The sequence below is a fragment of the Bombus pyrosoma genome, linkage group LG6, assembly GCF_014825855.1.
Source record: "Bombus pyrosoma isolate SC7728 linkage group LG6, ASM1482585v1, whole genome shotgun sequence".
Lineage (NCBI taxonomy): Eukaryota > Metazoa > Arthropoda > Insecta > Hymenoptera > Apidae > Bombus > Bombus pyrosoma.
The window spans coordinates 2,617,178-2,635,679 of record NC_057775.1 but is presented as its reverse complement, the minus strand read 5'-3'; the positions used below and the strand labels follow the sequence as shown (position 1 = coordinate 2,635,679).

The 18,502-nt window shown below is 32.3% G+C and overlaps 2 protein-coding genes across 2 annotated transcripts in view; both read left to right on the top strand.

Annotated features, from left to right (window-relative positions):
- The first annotated feature begins 835 nt into the window (after nucleotides 1-835).
- Nucleotides 836-10,084, top strand: LOC122568157. The gene is made up of 14 exons (XM_043727564.1): nucleotides 836-1,800; nucleotides 2,445-2,576; nucleotides 3,176-3,268; nucleotides 3,397-3,561; nucleotides 3,800-3,931; nucleotides 4,008-4,219; nucleotides 4,776-4,819; nucleotides 4,924-5,020; nucleotides 5,329-5,541; nucleotides 6,561-6,971; nucleotides 7,339-7,635; nucleotides 8,390-8,591; nucleotides 9,134-9,585; nucleotides 9,943-10,084. Exons 1-13 carry the CDS (start codon nucleotides 1,554-1,556, stop codon nucleotides 9,580-9,582), a joined length of 2,694 nt encoding a protein of 897 aa, XP_043583499.1. The 5' UTR covers nucleotides 836-1,553; the 3' UTR covers nucleotides 9,583-9,585; nucleotides 9,943-10,084.
- Nucleotides 10,085-11,747: 1,663 nt separating this feature from the next.
- The window catches only part of LOC122568702 (glucose dehydrogenase [FAD, quinone]), a 35,549-nt gene continuing 28,794 nt past the window's right edge, over nucleotides 11,748-18,502 (top strand). Inside the window, exon 1 of the mRNA XM_043728752.1 lies at nucleotides 11,748-11,874. The gene's annotated coding sequence lies outside the window, so the exon portion shown is untranslated. The remainder of the gene's footprint in view (nucleotides 11,875-18,502) is intronic.

The following is an 18,502-nucleotide window of genomic DNA, read 5'->3' as shown; positions in this document are numbered from 1 at the left end:
TGAAAATGTACATATATAATGTAACGGTATAAGGTATGTATAAGTTTAATAGAAGAAAGGAGTTTATTTAGGTACGAAACATAAAACTTGTTCGGTAATTAATTTAATTAAGAATATTATGTAGTTATATTTTGTAGAACTTTCTTCGAAAAACTTTTTTAAAACAAGGGATGCTATCGATTGATACATCAATTTCTATGTCACTATTCGCGCTATTCTCGCTTCTGTTAAAGCTTTTCTTATTAAAAAATACTTTATAATGTACATAATAATCGTATAAAAAATATGGAAAATTGGCTTCCTCGTCTATTTAATAGTTCTATAAATATAGTGTATTATAAACTACATAATAGCGCGCACATGGAAAAATTTCAATATCTTAGAGTTTTATATTCATCTTCGGTTATAATTTACTTCCGAATAAATATCTAATATTTCTTATTATTTTATGCTTCAATTAATATAAGACGAGCTTACTATGTACGATAGCTACGAACATACATGCGATTAGAAACTAACGTAAACGAAGAACAAAGTAATTGTTCCTGTTATAGGCAAGATAATGTGTATCTGTATTATCTTAATTATTTAACCTTGCATAATTTATATGCTTCCCAATATATTAGACTTATGTAATATTATGCCTACTGAGAACACCCTATATTGTTATAAATAAATAGTCGAATATTTTCCATAACTCTACGGTGGTTATGAAAATTTATACGTGAAAATTCCAGTAAGCAATTCTAAATTCTAAACGATATTGTTCGAGTATTTCTACGAATAAACGAAACTACGATAACGATATCGTAATTATAGTGGAACAAATCCATAACTGTAACATTTAGAAATTTAAATACAGCTTTTCAGTTCAATTCGAAACCTAATAATTTATAATCGTTCTAAATAAATTATTTCATACTAGTGTAATAACATATTATTATTAAATACAGTAGTAATGCTGGTAATTTAGTATTAAATACAATATTCATTTACAATCAAATACAGTAATAATAAGCAAATAAAATAAAGCGATTCGAAAGATGTCGCAACTTTAACTCTAGAGCAGTAGATCTTAGAACTGAGGAGGTTGAGATCTCACAATCTTCGAGTGCCTTGAGCGAAATTTCACGACCAATGGAAGTTCTGCTCCTTAGCTCTTTTCGGTGGTTCGACAGATTATAACTTAGAATGTCCTGAAGGTAGAGAGCTTCCTTGCTCGTTCTGTTACCCTAAGAATTTTCCCACGTCCTTGAGATCTGGAGGTTCGCGTTTTCAACATTTTCAGGAAAAATTGATATTGCTTCTTTTGAAATTGCCACTTGCAATATTGATATTTTAAGATTTCAGAAAATTCTAGTAGCGCATATTAATAGAATTAGACCTGAAGGATAGTTATACCCTGATAAACTTGCCATAAAAATGACATATGTATTTTTTTTAAAGCACCTAAATATTTTATAAAATTTTTTTAAATCTTTACTTAAACATTGCAAAGCGCCTGAATATTCTGTAGATAGATAATCGCTCGCTATTATGTCCATGTATATCGAATGAGTACATTCCTGACCGATTGTTCTCCGACGGTCTCCAGTTACTCAGCTTATATCGAAACACGATTTTTCCATATCAATTGCGTCAGCTGCTTTACTTTACTTCAGGTGCAGTCACCATCGAACAACGTTCGCTATCATGTTCCTATCACTATGGAAATGAAATGTGTCGTGTTTATGTACTTTACACTATTTCCTCTGTTGCTATTGACCACAGAGGTTTATCTTCATGGTTTTAAAGGCGAAGGTAGGTGCATTTTGAATCAAAATAATTCATTAAATCTCATATACTAATAATAATGACAAAATCAAACAAGTTTAGAACGTCCTTCATCGCAGAAATATGATGATGTGATTTTATTAAGCTTCTATATCATTAACTTTCATCCCCTGGCTAGCCGCGTCTGTCAATTTTATCATTTTTATAAGCATCTACTTGCTCAAAATCTCTTATTCACCAACTTATGCAATATCATATTTAGAATCTAACACTTCTATTTAACCCTCCATCCGAGGCCGATTTTCATACTTTTCTATACAAAATCGCGGACGAAATTTATATTTTTGCAGGTTCGTTATAAGAAGACTTCTAATATGCAACACAAAAAACGCGATACGATGATAGCATGGTCCGCCGAAAGTAATAGAATAAGTAGAATGCGATTTCGACATTGCACACGGCTGGAGAGCTAAATTAAATAATACACCAAGTGTTATGAATTCTATATAGAATACTGTTTTTGTTAACCAGGTCTCACATAGTAACGTAAAATAAAATTGCTAATGCATAGCATGTTAAAAAAAATGTTAAAGTTACAGAGTTCTTGCGTACGTTATCTCTAGAAACGTGTATATTCTTCAGAAAGTAATCCATTCTGTGTCTGATTGCAGTAACTACAGATGATAGTCTCAGAGGATGCGCGTATTTACATTGCGGTGGGGATGATGTCTGCGTACATCGAAAATTTCGATGTAAAGACCCTCCTTGTCCCAGTATGCTATACTGCGCGAGATCTCGAACAGGTAAGTGCCTGGATGGTACTTGTCGAAATTGAATTACATGGCGAGATAAAGTGTACAAAGAACGTAATTAATCGCATCGATACAATTTTCTATTCTGTCGAACAGTTGTTTAAGTCGAAAATTCAACATCTTGCGTTAAACTATTGCTTTGGACAGGGATACAGTAAATTTTGAATTGCTCGACACAAAGAAGAAATGAAATTCCTGTCTGGTGCGCATCTTTTTTGGTCGAACGTATGAACATGTATATTGCGGACCGTTCTGAAAAGCGAACTATTTCGTGGAATTTTCATTCTCAGTGAGACGATTCACGTTTCAAAAACGAAAGATTTTGTCTGTGAGTTATCTTCGTCTCGATCTCTTCTAGCTGAAAATATCTGCGCAATATCTAATAGTAGATTTTATTTAAAACGTTATTTGCTTGGGATCAATGGTGTATTTGTTTTAAAATATAATTTGTTTGAGAATATCCTATTTCAAAATTTATTTAGAAATGTTCTCATTCCACAATTTTAAGTATTTTCTATTCCTTTTTTTTATTAAAAATGTGCTATATTCCTCCTTATATAATTATCGATATTACACGTGTGTCTTTTAAGAATCTCTAAGAGGACCCTCTACCTGCGATACTGTGCACTGCACCAATGGTTACGTGTGTATGTTGAAAGTTCGTCGTTGTCACTGGGACGAAAGTGAGCATTACAATAGTTTCTTTTTTTTTTTTAATTTAAAAAACAAAAGAAAGACTATCGATATCTTCGTTGTTTCATTAAAAATTCTTTACTGTGGATTAGTAGATAATGAATTACATTTTATTCAGAGTGCGAGCAACAGATAGCAAGATGCGTAACCCAAAAAGAATACTACGAAGGCCCCGCTTCCTGCGCCGGGTTCAAATGTCCTCAAGGAAACCACTGCATTCTTCGGGAATCATTCTGTGCGAATCCTCCTTGTAAATTAATAAAAAGCTGCATGAAAAACAAAGGTTCTTGTCTTTAAGCCACTGTGATGGTGACAAGTCACACAGACTTCAAGATTTTTATATATTTAGTACATTTTAGTTCTTCTGCCATAAATAGTCGTAATATATTATATATATACTTTCAATAATAGTAATAAATTTAATAATAGTAATAAAATATAGTTATATGATCTTTCATTCGTAGTGAAAATTTTGCCAAATGTAATCTTTTTTAATACAATGCAAATGATTGTTTTCGTAGAAGTGCAGCATTTATTCGTAAAGTGTCGAAATCTCGGTTGTTCATCAGAATACGAATGTTTCTTACGAAGACCAGAGGGTAACTGTTCGATTCCACTTTGTAAACACACACCGGATTGCGTAATGCCAAAAGGTAGAGTTCACAGAATTTTGTATATCATATGAAGGAAATTTATAAAGATCTTTTGTTTTCCTTCGTAATTTTCCAGAGAACGAAATGGCAAATGAACGTTGTCGTGGATGGATATGCCCACAAAGGCAAACCTGTTCCGCAGAAATTGTAGGATCTTGCGAGACAGACGACTGTAATATTAAAAGAACTTGCCATGAGGTACATGTAGCAGCAGCGAATGATTCTGCTTCATCTTTCTCAAGAAGATCTCTGAAGGAAGAGGACGAAGTCCCTCGGAATGATAGCGAGGTACATTTCTTCTTAAATAGAATAGAATTATTTTTATATATTGTCAAATGGAATCGCGTTTCTACATTTTATGGAACTATTAACTTAGGCTTAACTAAATTATTAAATATTAATTGAATTGCGTCTTAACCAGGTTCTTCTGTAATGACTGAATTCACAATTAATAAAGACAAACTGAATTTACTTAATTTCCTTCCATGAAAATGTGAAAATTTAGTTTTGTCATTTATTTTTAACAGAAACGAAACGATAAATAAATTGTTACATACAAGATAGGAGCAACCTAAATGACGAGATGACTCGTTTTTCCACTTAACAAATGATTATCAATTAGGAATTAGAAATCTTGTTTCTAATATTATGAATGTGATCTATATGATTATTTTTTCACTCGTAATCACATAATTTTCATTAACGTTCCTCAATTCTACGAGTGAAATGTACAAATTTCGACTTCGCGTAAACTTTAAATAAAACTCGAAACTTCTCTAGTAATTTATTAATTTTTGTTGTGATCTTTATCGTTCGATAATAGAAATGACTAATATTTCTTCAGATACTAACAAACTCGGATCAAGAAAATGGAGTTGAAAGAAGAAGGTGAATATCATATCTTAAATAATTATTAGATTATACAAATTATATTTAAACCTTTCTATAAACAAACTAAAGTCAATTATTTGAATACCGAATGCGTGGTATAGAATCCCTGTCTCATGGTTAAATCATCTAAAATCGAAAACTGAATTGGACGCGATAGAACTATGGAGAAAAAATGTCGAAGAACAGAAAGATTTCAAGGTAACGTTCGAAATCAAATTAAGTAAAAAATTAAAATTTGTTTAAATAATATATTAATCCCGTTATAAATTTGATTTTCACTCGCGATATTTACAGTAAAAGTGAACGCATGTAAAAGCTAAACATTTTTTACTTTGAGTGATAATAATAATAATAAAAAGTCAGTAGAATATAAAGAGTTAAATATCTTTATTTATTTGGACGTAAGCATCGAAGCTGCTAAGATTTTTCCACGGAATTCAACCAAACTTGTTTCTCAAGCCCTTCACGGTTCCCGATAAAAGCACTCCAGCATTCGCTATTTCCAGCAATTTCAAGATTGGCTTCAATCTATCAAGGAAATACTCGGTTCTGGTGCGTACGGTGACTGGCTAGAGGAAATTCTGTCGTCGCGTGGCGAAGAGTTGCGAAAATGGCTGCAAACATCACACGGCAATCTGGATGCCATGGGACCGATACTTCCGGGACAAGAACGACCTACTACATTGACAGAAAATCTATACTCAGTTCGCGGTACGATGGTAAGCACACGATGGAATTTTGATCGGAAGTGTGGCGAAATGGGCAAATCTTTTACCGTTATTCATGCTTTGCAAGGCCGCAAGTATGCAATTTGCGTTTATTGCGCAGATGGATTATTTAAATTGTGTTACGTAAGTTCATTTGGGGTAAATGTGATTTGTGCGATGCAATATGTATGTACATAGAAGGTGAGATAAATGTTCGTAATGATAGTGAGAGGGAATTATCGAGTAAAATGGAGGGTGAAAAAGAGTCGAATAGCAAAATTAAGCAAACTAACTCTTTAAGTGACGATTTATTATGTCGTAGCTAGTTAAACGAAGAAAAAGATAGTAATGAAAATCTTCTCTTCTGTCTCGTCGGTTCCGTAATATGAATTCCGCTTAATCGTCAGATTTATCGTAACTGGACTGTGGATATTTATGCAAATTCATAGAAATATAACTTTTTAGGAATATAATTAAAAAACTGCAACTTGGATAGAAAATTGTTTTATTAAATATAAACACTGACATACATTTTCTATGCGGAATGGTACATTCCTAACGAACCAATAAATAAAAAACCGGTATACTCGCTGTAAAGAAAGAAATCGTCAGACACAGCAGGTTATATCAACAACAGCCGAAGAATTACCAATAATCTGAACACAAAATTATTGGACACTATGAAAGAATGCGAAAGATTAAAGAGACATCACTTTTTACATCCACGATAGAGATTTATCAATATAAGCTAAATAATATCTATGATACACCACTGGGTGTATTCAAATTCGGGTCAATTTATGTCATCACAGTCTATGCTGATTATATCATTGCATGATAGATTGCACATACGCAGATTACAATGAAAAAGAAATCTATTTTAAATATTGTAAAGGATACTATGTTTTGCATATCTGATATATTTTATGACATTTTATGCATCCAGAAATTTTTCATAAATGCATAAAAGTCCACAGTGAAATCATGAATAACGAAAAGCTAATTATGATTTATGAAATTAATAATTTCAGAATATATCGCCATCTGACGATAAAAAAGGGATAGAAGAAATTGAGTCTTTTCTGAGAGAAAGAAATTTGACGCATATTTTAGAGAAGATTCTTATACCAAGCAGAATCCTGTTACCGCCGTACGCAGCTTTAGAAGCTGCTCTGCTGAATAATGTAAGGGAATCTAGCCCTTCGCCATTTTTCAATTATCTTCTGAAATATCCCTCTTACGTGGGAAATCAATTTTTATCGTCGCGGCCACAGAAAATCGAAAATGCTTACGATCAACAGTATCTTGTGGTTCCTGTGAAAAATATGAAGGAATTAACCAATTTTCCGATTATCGATTATAATCCCAGTATACGACATTATCACGGAACGATTTCAGAAAATGGGAAAGTATCTGATGTACGGGACAATTTTTCCTCTTTCGTGAGTTTTATTTTTATCAAATTATTCGTATGTACTTTTGCTTTATTTTTATCTTATTTTTATGCATACAATATGCTAACATGAATTCTCTTAGATATATAAACCGATACTGGAAAGAAAATTAATTTTCGTTTAATTAATTAAATATTCTGTATGCATATTTATATTTATGTATATTTCTTATAGTATATTATGGATATAACTTTAATTTCGCGAATAAAACAATTACATTTAAATGAAAAATTGATTAAAATCAATTGAATTTATTTATTGAAAGAAGAAAAAGCAATAAGTATTTTAATTATAAATTAATTTTAAAATATTTCTACATAATTGTGTTTTATTAATATCAGAGCTGCTTTTAAAGAATGTTCCAGAGAAGCAGATAAATTTATCATCAACTAGAGACGAGCTATCGTCTTTGTGGACTGAACTGCACAAAAATTTTAAAAAGACTTTACCTAAAGAAGAAACGCACTCTGTTGAAGATTCCATTGATCTTTCGGGAGACAAAAGGTTGATGGCCAAGGCGCAACACTTTGATGACATCCCTGTTGATTTGTTGGAGAAGTTTCTTAAGTTTCTTAACTCTATGCAGTTCTCTCCGATTGAAAATGTGTCACAGACTTTTGATGAAAAATCTATCGAAGAATATCGCGAAGAAGTAAGTTTTCTAAAGCTTTGGTAGAACTGACAGAAAATTTTTCTCGAGAGAAAATTGTTTTATACTCGTGATACCCACGAGTAGACAATTAAAAAAGATACAAATGATTAAATAATTTCTTCTGCTTAATTTTTGCCGCTTCAAAATATTTGCCGCAAGTTGTAAATTTAGTAATTTCTTCAATTTCAACGCTATATTATTTCCCTTTTTTTTTTTTTTTTTTTTTTTTGTTGGAATAAATGTAGTATCGCGGACATAAGGCCTAGGAGTTAGCGGGTAAACCACATACAATGTCGCGAGAACCGAGGCGTTTTTAAACCGTAAACAATGTCCCGAGAGCTGAGGCGCCGATGGGCCCATCAACGTGTCATTGATCCTTCAAATAAATAGGTTCCATAGAAAAGGTCTACGTGGCTTTGGCCACGAGCGGTCGCGGAACACGTGTGTGGTGGGTCTATGGAAAGACAAAAGACATGCGAGAGCAGGGAACTTTGAGTTGAGAAGTCGAAGACTGTGAACCGAGAAGTCAGAGAGTGCGAGTTGCGTTGTGGATATAGTGCTGTTAGCGTTGTGTCGAGAGTTGTCTAGATTATAGCGTGTTATTGCGATTAGTTCATATTAAACTACCGTCGTTTTTCTGTCTATATTTGTACAATCCATTCATTGTAAATAAATTACGAATACTAGGATATAATAACATTATATTCCATTGAAGATACTACATAAATTTCATTAACAAGCTTCATCTTTTCAGAATTTACCTAAAGCTCCGCAAAATGAGAAACACGATGGAGACTTCGAGTGGAGTTCGATAATTCATAGTCAAAATAATGAAGATACATTTAGGAATAAAAATGCTGAAGAGAATGCAAACCAATTTTCTTTCCCTAATGATGACTATGGAAATTTCACAGACATGATCGAACCAGGTGTTAAGACGTTCTTTAATAAATTAGGTATGTTCCCTTCGTCCCTTGCGATATATTTCTCGTTACAATAAATTCTTTCGCTGAAATTTATTTTACCATCAACAGCAAATCGTAAAGTTTTTCCACAATATTGCACAAATTATTATAATATCTTTACGCTAGAATGAATACATAATAGGTGGCCTTGCTTGTAGCAGAGATGGAATTTTATAGATTCGTTACGGGTATAATGCCCATTATTTTCCTACTTCTATTGCGAACTGAAAGTTAAACTGCGTTATTCGAGTATCTACAAAAACAACTACGATTTTTTATTTCAATTCACAAATCGAATTTTTAAAAGTGAGATAAATTGGAATTCTCACAATCGAGTTTATTAAAAAGTATAAATTAAATTTATGTTTATTTAATAATATATTTTGACATTTTGTTGTAATACCAATTACCGTATTAAGTCCATTGATAATTAATTACAAAATTGATTATAGAATTATGAAATTAGCAGTAAGAAGTTAATTAACATTCGATTGAAAGATTTGTTAGATTCAATAAAATAACATTTATTTCAGATAACATTCAACCTTTCAGTTATTCAGATCAGTCGAATGATGTCCAATCACAGTTATCATTCCCACAAATCGACGATACAAACAACGAAGAAATGGATTTAAATCTTTTCCTTGAACTGAACAGAGAAAGTCTCTTACCTTACGTACAAACCCTGATGGAAATGATGAATGAGGAGAATGATACTTTCGATAGAGAAACAGAATTGAATTTCGACGAAAGTTCACTAAACACGTCCTTCCTAAATAGTGAACAAGTTAGTGTTGATGAAACTAACAGATACTATAACGAATCAAGATCTTCGGGGATTGAATCAAGTAATATTTTTCTGAAAAATATTCTAAATAATGTGAATGATGTTCATAATTCACATATCTTAGAAGAAGAAACATATGACCAGATTTTGCCTACGAATAAAACAGAAACAGCTTCATCGAATTTAAAACCATAACAGGTTTGTATCTTTTAAAAACAACTTTAATGAATCTCTAACATTTAGAATCCTAGAAATTGTATAATACTTAGAATACTAATACTTAAAATCTAAACAAATAGATAAACGTATCACTAAAGAATACGTAACTTCTTTATTTTCTTTATTATTTATATTTTAATAATCTAACACAAAACTCTAGACTATTTTCGAGTAGTATACAGATTTGAATTAAAAATATTCTGTCCTCTTTCCGTGAAAAACGTCGATGAAACTGGTAGGTAATTTCGAAGAGACAGATGTACTCTACTATGTAACGATTTAACGTAGTCCAATTGTTCAACGCAAGATAAACCGGTTTTTTAATTTCACTACCAGGAAAGAAAATCGAGGACACCTGAGCTAATTTATGCAAACGAGGAACTTACTATTCGGTCCTTTTATAATCTGCCTAGTTACGGTGCTGGCAACGGTGACATTGGTCTTCAGGATTACACGTACGTCGAATATGGTCGTACGAAACTCGTAAAAAGTAATGGGAAATCCGTTAAATAAAGTCACAGTCAATATGACGGTATTACATGTATAACGTATTGTTCAACATTTGTTTTTAAGAAATTAAATTGTAAATTTCAACAGTGATTTTTTAATTTCCTATTTATAGAAGATTACGAATCCCTGAGAGAACGAAACGATCTATTCAAGGTAATAATTTTGTATAAATTTTGCAACATACAGATACACTTTTATATAAACATTTTATTATCAGATTGTGGATTTTTGGGGAATTTAGGGATATTAAAACGTACAGAATACAAAAGTATACAAAATATACAAAGTACAATATACTTTATAATATTTAGTGGATAAAACAAATATTTTCTGAAGTTCTGTTTTTTTTTTTTTTTAGTATTATTCGTAAAAGTATAAATTTCTATAAACATACGCATCTAATAGCATTTAATAGTTACTATAGTGATATAACATGATATACACTGTAATATAATTATGATAGTAGTAAATCTATTAAATGGTATATCATTATAATAAATGTCATTGAATGGCTAATCTCCTTGAACGTGCGAGCCGAAATAAAGCACGAAAGAACGGCAAGGAACGTAAACTGAAGAATATATATTTCCGTTCAGTCATTAATATGCTGTCATTAAATTTCCCGTCTTACATATCCGCGAACACGGCAATTACTTTCTTTTAAAACGCTGTCATTACATTCTAATAAAAACACAACGAACGAAAGATATTTAATAAATTTGTGTGAAATGTACATTATTATATAATTATAATATAACATAACAATGTTAAACCCTTGTTCTTTGATTCGGTAAATTGAAACTGTTCATAAATGCCAAATGGAACCAAGTAAATTACGATTTTGTACGTACCAACACGTAATTGTCAATTAAAAGTTAGACCCGTTACGTAATTGGAATTTCAATTAATTAAAGCTTTGAATATATACGTTTTAACTGACGCAATGTGATTGGACGAAACGTAATAAACGTTGCGATCTTTGTGGAAATTCGATAGGTACGTTTAAAAAGATAAAAAAAATGTAAGGTACTTTTTAAAAATATCAAAATATTATATATATATCTAATAAAGATTAATCGATACCGTTTATTACGAAACGATATTTCGAGCATATCTTTCGAAAGTAGTGCAACTCAAACGAGTCTTTCGAAAAACCAAAAGAAAACTATTTGATAGCTTACAAGATAATTATTTATATAATAATCAAGAATTATTTTTGTAATTCTTTGAAATCCTGCTTCGACAGTTTCGTCGTTCTTGTAACACAGGACTGAATTATTTTAAACAGTAAATTTTCTGAAATACCTGCCATACCACCTAATAAATGTGCGATTTATTTATAATCTTATTTTTATTCACAAATCAGAAATAAATAAATTATTTTATCAACAATAAAACAAAATACTGTCGCTTATCTAGGCGTCCCTACGCTTCTTGAAATTGTTGTAAAAGCTATTCGTACCGTGTTCTCCGATTCTCAGCGCCATGAAAACGGCGAGATGGTAGCGACCGCTCGGATCATTTCCATAAGCTGGTACCATGGCAGGAGGGAAGGCAAGAAAGTGGTGGAAGTTGTCGAATATTACAGCCTGGATGGAGAATGGTATCGGGCTAGTCTGCTGTTGATCGTGGCACCGTGAACCACGATCCTGTTCCTCCCGCGCGTATCGTGAGCATAAACACGCCGAGGATCCTCGGTGTCGCAACCGAAGTGAAACTTGACTCCAAAGGATATTAAAGGGCTACGACCTTCCAGAGGTGAGTATTTAACTTCATTTTATATTCAAACATTTTGAATGGAAGATCAATTATTATCGAGCGACAGAATGAAAGAGTGGGTTTTTTGTTGGTATTAATTTTATCGACCCTCGACGGTTATGTATTTCGTGAGAAAATCGGCATTTTTTAGTTTGTTCAACTTTGATACTATATTTGATAAGACTGTATTTAGTGTATAATTCGTGATATTTTGTTACAAGTTGGTAACTTGAATATGAAGAAAAAGTATACGTATGCTTAAAACGAAGGAAAGTTTTACAATGAAAAAATATGCTTTTTACAACAGAAAAATACATCTTAATAGTCTTCTTTATCTTATTAAAGTTATTGTTCTTAATACTAAATACAAGTAACAAATAAATGATGTATTATTAATACGTATTGAACATAAACTTCATTCACCGACAAAGTAAGCGTTAGTTTTAACATGTTATGGAATTATAACGTAAAAGTAATTTGGATTGAATGAAACAATTAATTTGAATCTTCTCTAACGTATTCATTTATCCTATTTGAGTCATAACGACTTATATTTGTTTTCTATAATAAATGTAAACTATAATAAATAATTGTTAATCTGTAAAGTGTTATGTCTTCATTGTCTACATTGCATTGATTTTAACTGATTCAGTTCTGTCATTTAATAGCTGATAATGTAGAGTTTTCATTTAAAATCTTAAAGGAATAATTTATGAAATTTTGCGAAGTGAGAATTAGGTGAAAAGTCGACGGCTGCGCTGATTGTCTGACGGGAGAAGGCGAACAAGTCTTTTTTTCTCTAAAACGTCGCAAGACGTTAATTATAATCGCAAGTTCCGTTCTTTCACATTTTTCATTAAACAATGCCCTACCGGCGAAACGAAGTCGCGTGCATTGCGTAACGTTGAAAAGAACGACAAGACAAGATAATCAGGAGGAATGTATACCTATATCTAAAGTTTGAATCTAATTATACGTACGTTATGTGAAACATCTGTCTCTAACGAAGAATAAAATCAAGACGAAATTACGTAGGTACACCGAATTGAGTAAATCGAACGAGTAACTTTCGAAGATTATTCTTATTCTGAGAGCGAATTGCATTGTCTACTAATTTAGAATCTTTCCTTTCAATATATTTTGATACTTGATTTTTATTCTTTGATATTTTGACATTATCATATTTTCAACTATTTTTTGATCTCTTGATATTTAATACACCATATACATTGAAAATTAAAAATTAAATTAAAAATCTTTCTAAAAAGATAAAAGCATGATAACGTAACCACAATCGTCGTCGAAATTCAAGGTTGAAATTTTGGAAAGTATTTCATAATTTTAATTGGAGATCTTACTCCTTTCACTGAACAATCTTCATGTGTTGTTTTCATGCATTACAAAATATCTGACATTTTGGTCACTAAAGATTTTCTGTAAACAACATGCGTTGTACAATGCTGACCTAAGTCACAGTAAGCAGAGTCGTTAAAAGACACCACTTCTTCTGTTTCCAAGAAGCACAATCGAGTGGGAAAATACACGATTCACTGGTTGTCAATTTTTCAAACGCGAGACAGGCATTACAAGTAACCTGTTAACCTGGAAAGGACGAGTTAACTCGTCGTTCCAATTGCCACTATTTCTAATCCGTTGTAACTAGAATCTGCAATTTTTTAAATGCATAATAATATAACAATATGTCTGAATTACATTTGCAAGAATTGATAAAAACTAAGTTCGGTTTCATTAATTTTGCACCACAGGTTTAGAAGCAATTTTTGATTGAAGAGTAACCTATAGTAGTTAAGCTTGCGCGATTTTAACGCGTTAAATTATCAAATAAGCCGATAATTGAACTGACAGATTCATATTATGCGTGGTATCTTTTAACTAAAATCAGAGAAACAACGTTAAATTTGCGAATACATCATGAATAATGCATGTATTTTCGACATACTATGTAGAAAGTAAAGCAGATTGTATCGGTTTATTCTTTCTATCGTTTTATTGAATCAATTGATCCTTGAAAACGCAGAATATTTTATAGAAAATATTCACAGAAAAATATACTTTGAGAAAGATATATTGAATTAATAAGAGAATTCCATGGACAGACTCCCTATTTTACGAAAATTTCAACTTTCAAATGTAAAATATCAACTTTATTTTGAACTGAATTTCGCTACAGTGTTCGTTACACTACTTAGTATGTAAAACACATCACTATTTAGGAACCATTCCTTTTTAATAAAATCATGAATTTGCATGAAATATACATTGTCTATTAATAATCGGAAATTTGAAAAATTGACGCTAAAATTCTACCTCAAACCTGAAGTAAATACAAATTTGCCTTCGTTGAATTGAAATCATATGCATACGACGAGAGTATAAATTGACATCATAAAACAAAGTGTTGATAGTATTTATATTTATTTAACATTGCAGAAAGTTATATACACGTGTAACGCTTATAGCGGATAATCTGTCGAAATCAGAAGTTAGAATAAGTTTTTCTTCGTGCGTGCATCTCGCAATAATGCCATTACAGTATTATCGACTTGCGTCGCGAATATACCTTGGCATTAAGAATCATGGAATCATTCTACCTTTCCCTTGAAATATTCTCACTAAGTTCGTCGTACTGTTTGTCTGACATTCTCTCTGACCGTATATATAAAAATAACGGTTCGCTTCTTTACGTTTTTTCTTTCGTTTCTTTGACAGCACGCATTTACTAATTACGCACGATATTTTATTATGATGAGAAAAAATATAACGGTTGATTTTTATAATTGGTCAAAATTGGACGCTGGGATATTTAGGATTGGAAACGTATTATGGGATATCATTATTCATGAATATGTATGAACTTGTTATTGTTCATGATACTTCTATACGCGGTATTTCTCGTAACTGGATCTTGATTCTAGTTTTGTCCTAAGTGGCAAGGAAAGAAAAAAGAGCCGAGAGAGAGAGAGAGAAGTTTCTCATGAGCCAACGAGGTCTAACATTATGTGACACGATTGTTTTGCAAATACAGTTACTGATTGTTCGCAGCCTTTTACATACTTCTTTATGCGCTGCTGGAATATTAATCTTCTCCAGCTGAGATACTTATCATGATAAAAACCGTGCTAAGTACTTAGCATAGTGTACTATGCTATGTTATACTTTCTTACATTGTTAGTTAACAATAAGTATCTTTTTCGTTTCCTATCGGTACAATGTCGAATGTATATTAAAATACTTCAATGTTGTTTTCAAAAATTCACGAAAATATCTGATAATATAACACTGTAATATTGATCGTATATATAAGTTTTTAGCACAGAAGGAGTATTCCAGTTGAATCGAAAATGTATCTGGGTTTGCGTCGGTCGAGAAACTGAAATTGAAATTATAATTTCCAGCTTTGGAAACGAGTTTAAAATGTGAAATAGAGATTACTAAATTAAATTAAGAAAAATAAATTTTGTATCAAAGACTTGAAAAAAAAAGGATGATAATTATTAAATCGATGATCATTCTTATAGGTTGTATGTTAAAAATTATGAAGAAATGGATCCGAGAAATAAAATAACGACTAAGACTTGAGAAATCATATTCATCCTATAAATTACGTCAGCGATAGAAATCTCAGTCGTTCATACTAGTCATATCCTCCGTGAAACGAGCTTAGCTCTAACCTTTTTTGTACGAACAATTTTCCACAATTCATTGGAACATCCGATATCCGGCGACCATAGCGGCATAAAGTGAAGTATAAATCTTGAAACGTACGATTAGAGAAGTGGAAGTAATGGAGACTTTTTCTCAGTAAACGTAAAAGACGTACTCTTGTTTAATAGGCATGCTAAAAATTGCCCCTAACAGCTCGTTGCTCCAGCGTTACGTAAAGCGGCTTGTTAAGAAAACTTTATATGAATTACTGCGAATTTTAAGGTTAAAACACCTGGATAAATCTCGTTGCACAATATTCTCTTCTGACGTTTTTATCGTACAACTCTTGTCGGTCTATATATGAATTTAACATATTCTAGAATTTCATCAAAACATTTCATTGTTATTCTTATGTTATTCCTTTTTTCATTTTATATCGGAGATTATAGCTTGTATGTGTAAGAAGTATTATTCTGAGTGGCAAGATTCTGAGATACCTTAAAATAAAAGTTCTAAATTTCATCCTGCAAGTCATAATTACATATAAAATTCCACCTAATTGAGAATTATTGAGACTACTTAACGTCAGCTGTTACTCGAGAGTGAAATTATGAAAATATTCATAACGTCTGCGGTACTCCAGAATTCCGGAACAACCGTTAAATGATAATCAGTATTCGTCTTCTGACAGTTATTATCTACGCGTAATGTTTAAAAATGTTCTCTTATTACACACCAATTCAAGACATACTGTATGTCATTAATTAATTTCTATTTCTCAAATATTTGATTTAATTTATCATTTAATTCCCCCGAATTTCATAATACATACATATGATTTTGCAATTACATCGTGCGCTAATTACTACATCAAATAATTAGAAATTTATTGATATTAATTAGAAATAAATTGCGGATATACGTACGTATTTATGCACAAGAGTGAATAGGAAAATGGAATTTAACTATAGATTTGTTTCATTTATTAAATATCATAACGAATACTTTATTTTGCATATGCTGTTCATTTTTCACATTTTTACATCTTTTTCTCAACAAGTGCGTAAACATCCGCAATTTCATCACGTTTTTCATTACGTCATTAAGGATCGATTCTCCTTTTTGACAGACGTTAAAGATACGTAGTGTTAAAGCGATAAAATTCTACGGAAGCAGTAATAGAAGCTCGATAGAACTGCTAGAAATAAATAATCTTGGTATTGCATAAATTTTGATTGACGTACGCGCTATTTGAGCGGCCAGGCGTTATGACGAAGTGTAAAACGTTACAAGGCTCGAATAGTTACGAGTTGGACGGAGAGATCTCGATTGCGTGACAGTCGTATATGTGAGCAATAATTACCGGTAAAACGCAGCACGAGATCAAACGAAATATTACACGCGATATTATTTAAAATGCGGTGAACGTCAATTTCCGATTGTTTGCTTTAGCCAGCGACGAGAAACTTATTTTATTTTCGAATTTTCATAAATTTCGTTCACAAAGAAATTTTTGTATAATTCAATTAAGAATGGTTGAAAACTTGAATTTCGGTATACCAGTTTTTATTGCTGTCTCTTTTAGTCTGTAATTTTACAAAATTTCTTCAATGTTATTATTTTGTAAAAAGATCAAGGTTGTACCTGGATAATTACAGATATTAAAAATTTCTGTCTGGTTAGCTAATGAAGCTGTCTGATGAAATTGTAGGTTGAACTTTTTACTCGTTCATTTCGCAGCGAAAGTGTCGTTGAGAAATCAACTTGGAATCATTTAATTAATCGCGAGCGAATGACTTAATATCGACCATTCATAAATTTCACTGTAAGAATTTTTAGAAGGAAACGCTTTTTATCCTTCGATAAATTGCTCTTGGAAAACTTCATTTCGGCTGTTCGTTTTTCTCATAGAAAAATTTACGGGACGTATAACCTTGGAGTAATTTATTCTTTGTCTCATTACTATATCCACGCGATTCGCTATTGGATATCTATAAATTAAAAAGCTGACTATCATTTTTTTACTCGTAGTAATTAGAAGATTTCGATTTTTATTCAAATATGTCCTGTCCTCTTTTCTGGAAAGATATTTCGAAACTTAATATAAAAACGTGAAAAATGCTGTTTTTCATTATTTCATATATTCACAGTAAAAGTCGTTGATGCGATATATTTAGAGTTGAATTTTAAATGGATTCTGGATGGACAGATTTGAGAAACGAAAACTCTTATTTAATATGCCGAATTTCATGAAATTTACGGATGTTCCGTATTGAGGGCTTGTATTTTCGCACGTTCGCGGGGAGACGCGATCAGGGAGAAGCGCGCCAACGGGAGTCGTAAATTCCCGTTACGATAGACTAATCGACGCCACGAATCGTACGATCCCTTATTTCTTGTGGGATAATAAGGGTGATTAATAGAAATAACGCTGAGGTTGACAGGTTATTATATCTTTAATTGATCCAGCAGGTTCGGTGATACAATGGTGTATGTTTTACCGTACAACGACGAGTTAGTGCGACGTGAGACCCCTTGCGTATCGCTTCGTATGATGATATCGGCCGAACACTGGATGATGACTTGACCGAGAGAGATGTGGTGATGTTGACTGATTGACCACTGGCTCGACAAGTGCTGAACTGTGACTCGGAATTGGAGTTGGAATAGGAAAGATTTTGAGAGAGTGAGAAACTGAACTCGACTTGAACTCGACTGTATAACTGTTGATGACTGCTTGAGCGCCTGCTCGAGAGTAGAACAGTTGATGACTGCTTGAGCGCCTGCTCGAGAGTATAACTGTTGATGACTGCTTGAGCGCCTGCTCGAGAGTATAACTGTTGATGACTGCTTGAGCGCCTGCTCGAGAGTGTTGGACTGCCCTTAAGGTGTCTCGGAGGAAAGCTTGGTGTGGGTGTGCCCTTTGACTGATGAACGCGGATTCGTTGTTCACACTTTTCGT

Coding starts and splice junctions, on each gene's coding strand:
- LOC122568157 (XM_043727564.1), top strand. CDS start 1,554: ATGAGTACATTCCTGACCGATTGTTCTCCGACGGTCTCCAGTTACTCA. Junction 3,269..3,396: donor TCGTTGTCACTGGGACGAAA/GTGAGCATTACA, acceptor CATTTTATTCAG/AGTGCGAGCAACAGATAGCA. Junction 8,592..9,133: donor GACGTTCTTTAATAAATTAG/GTATGTTCCCTT, acceptor CATTTATTTCAG/ATAACATTCAACCTTTCAGT.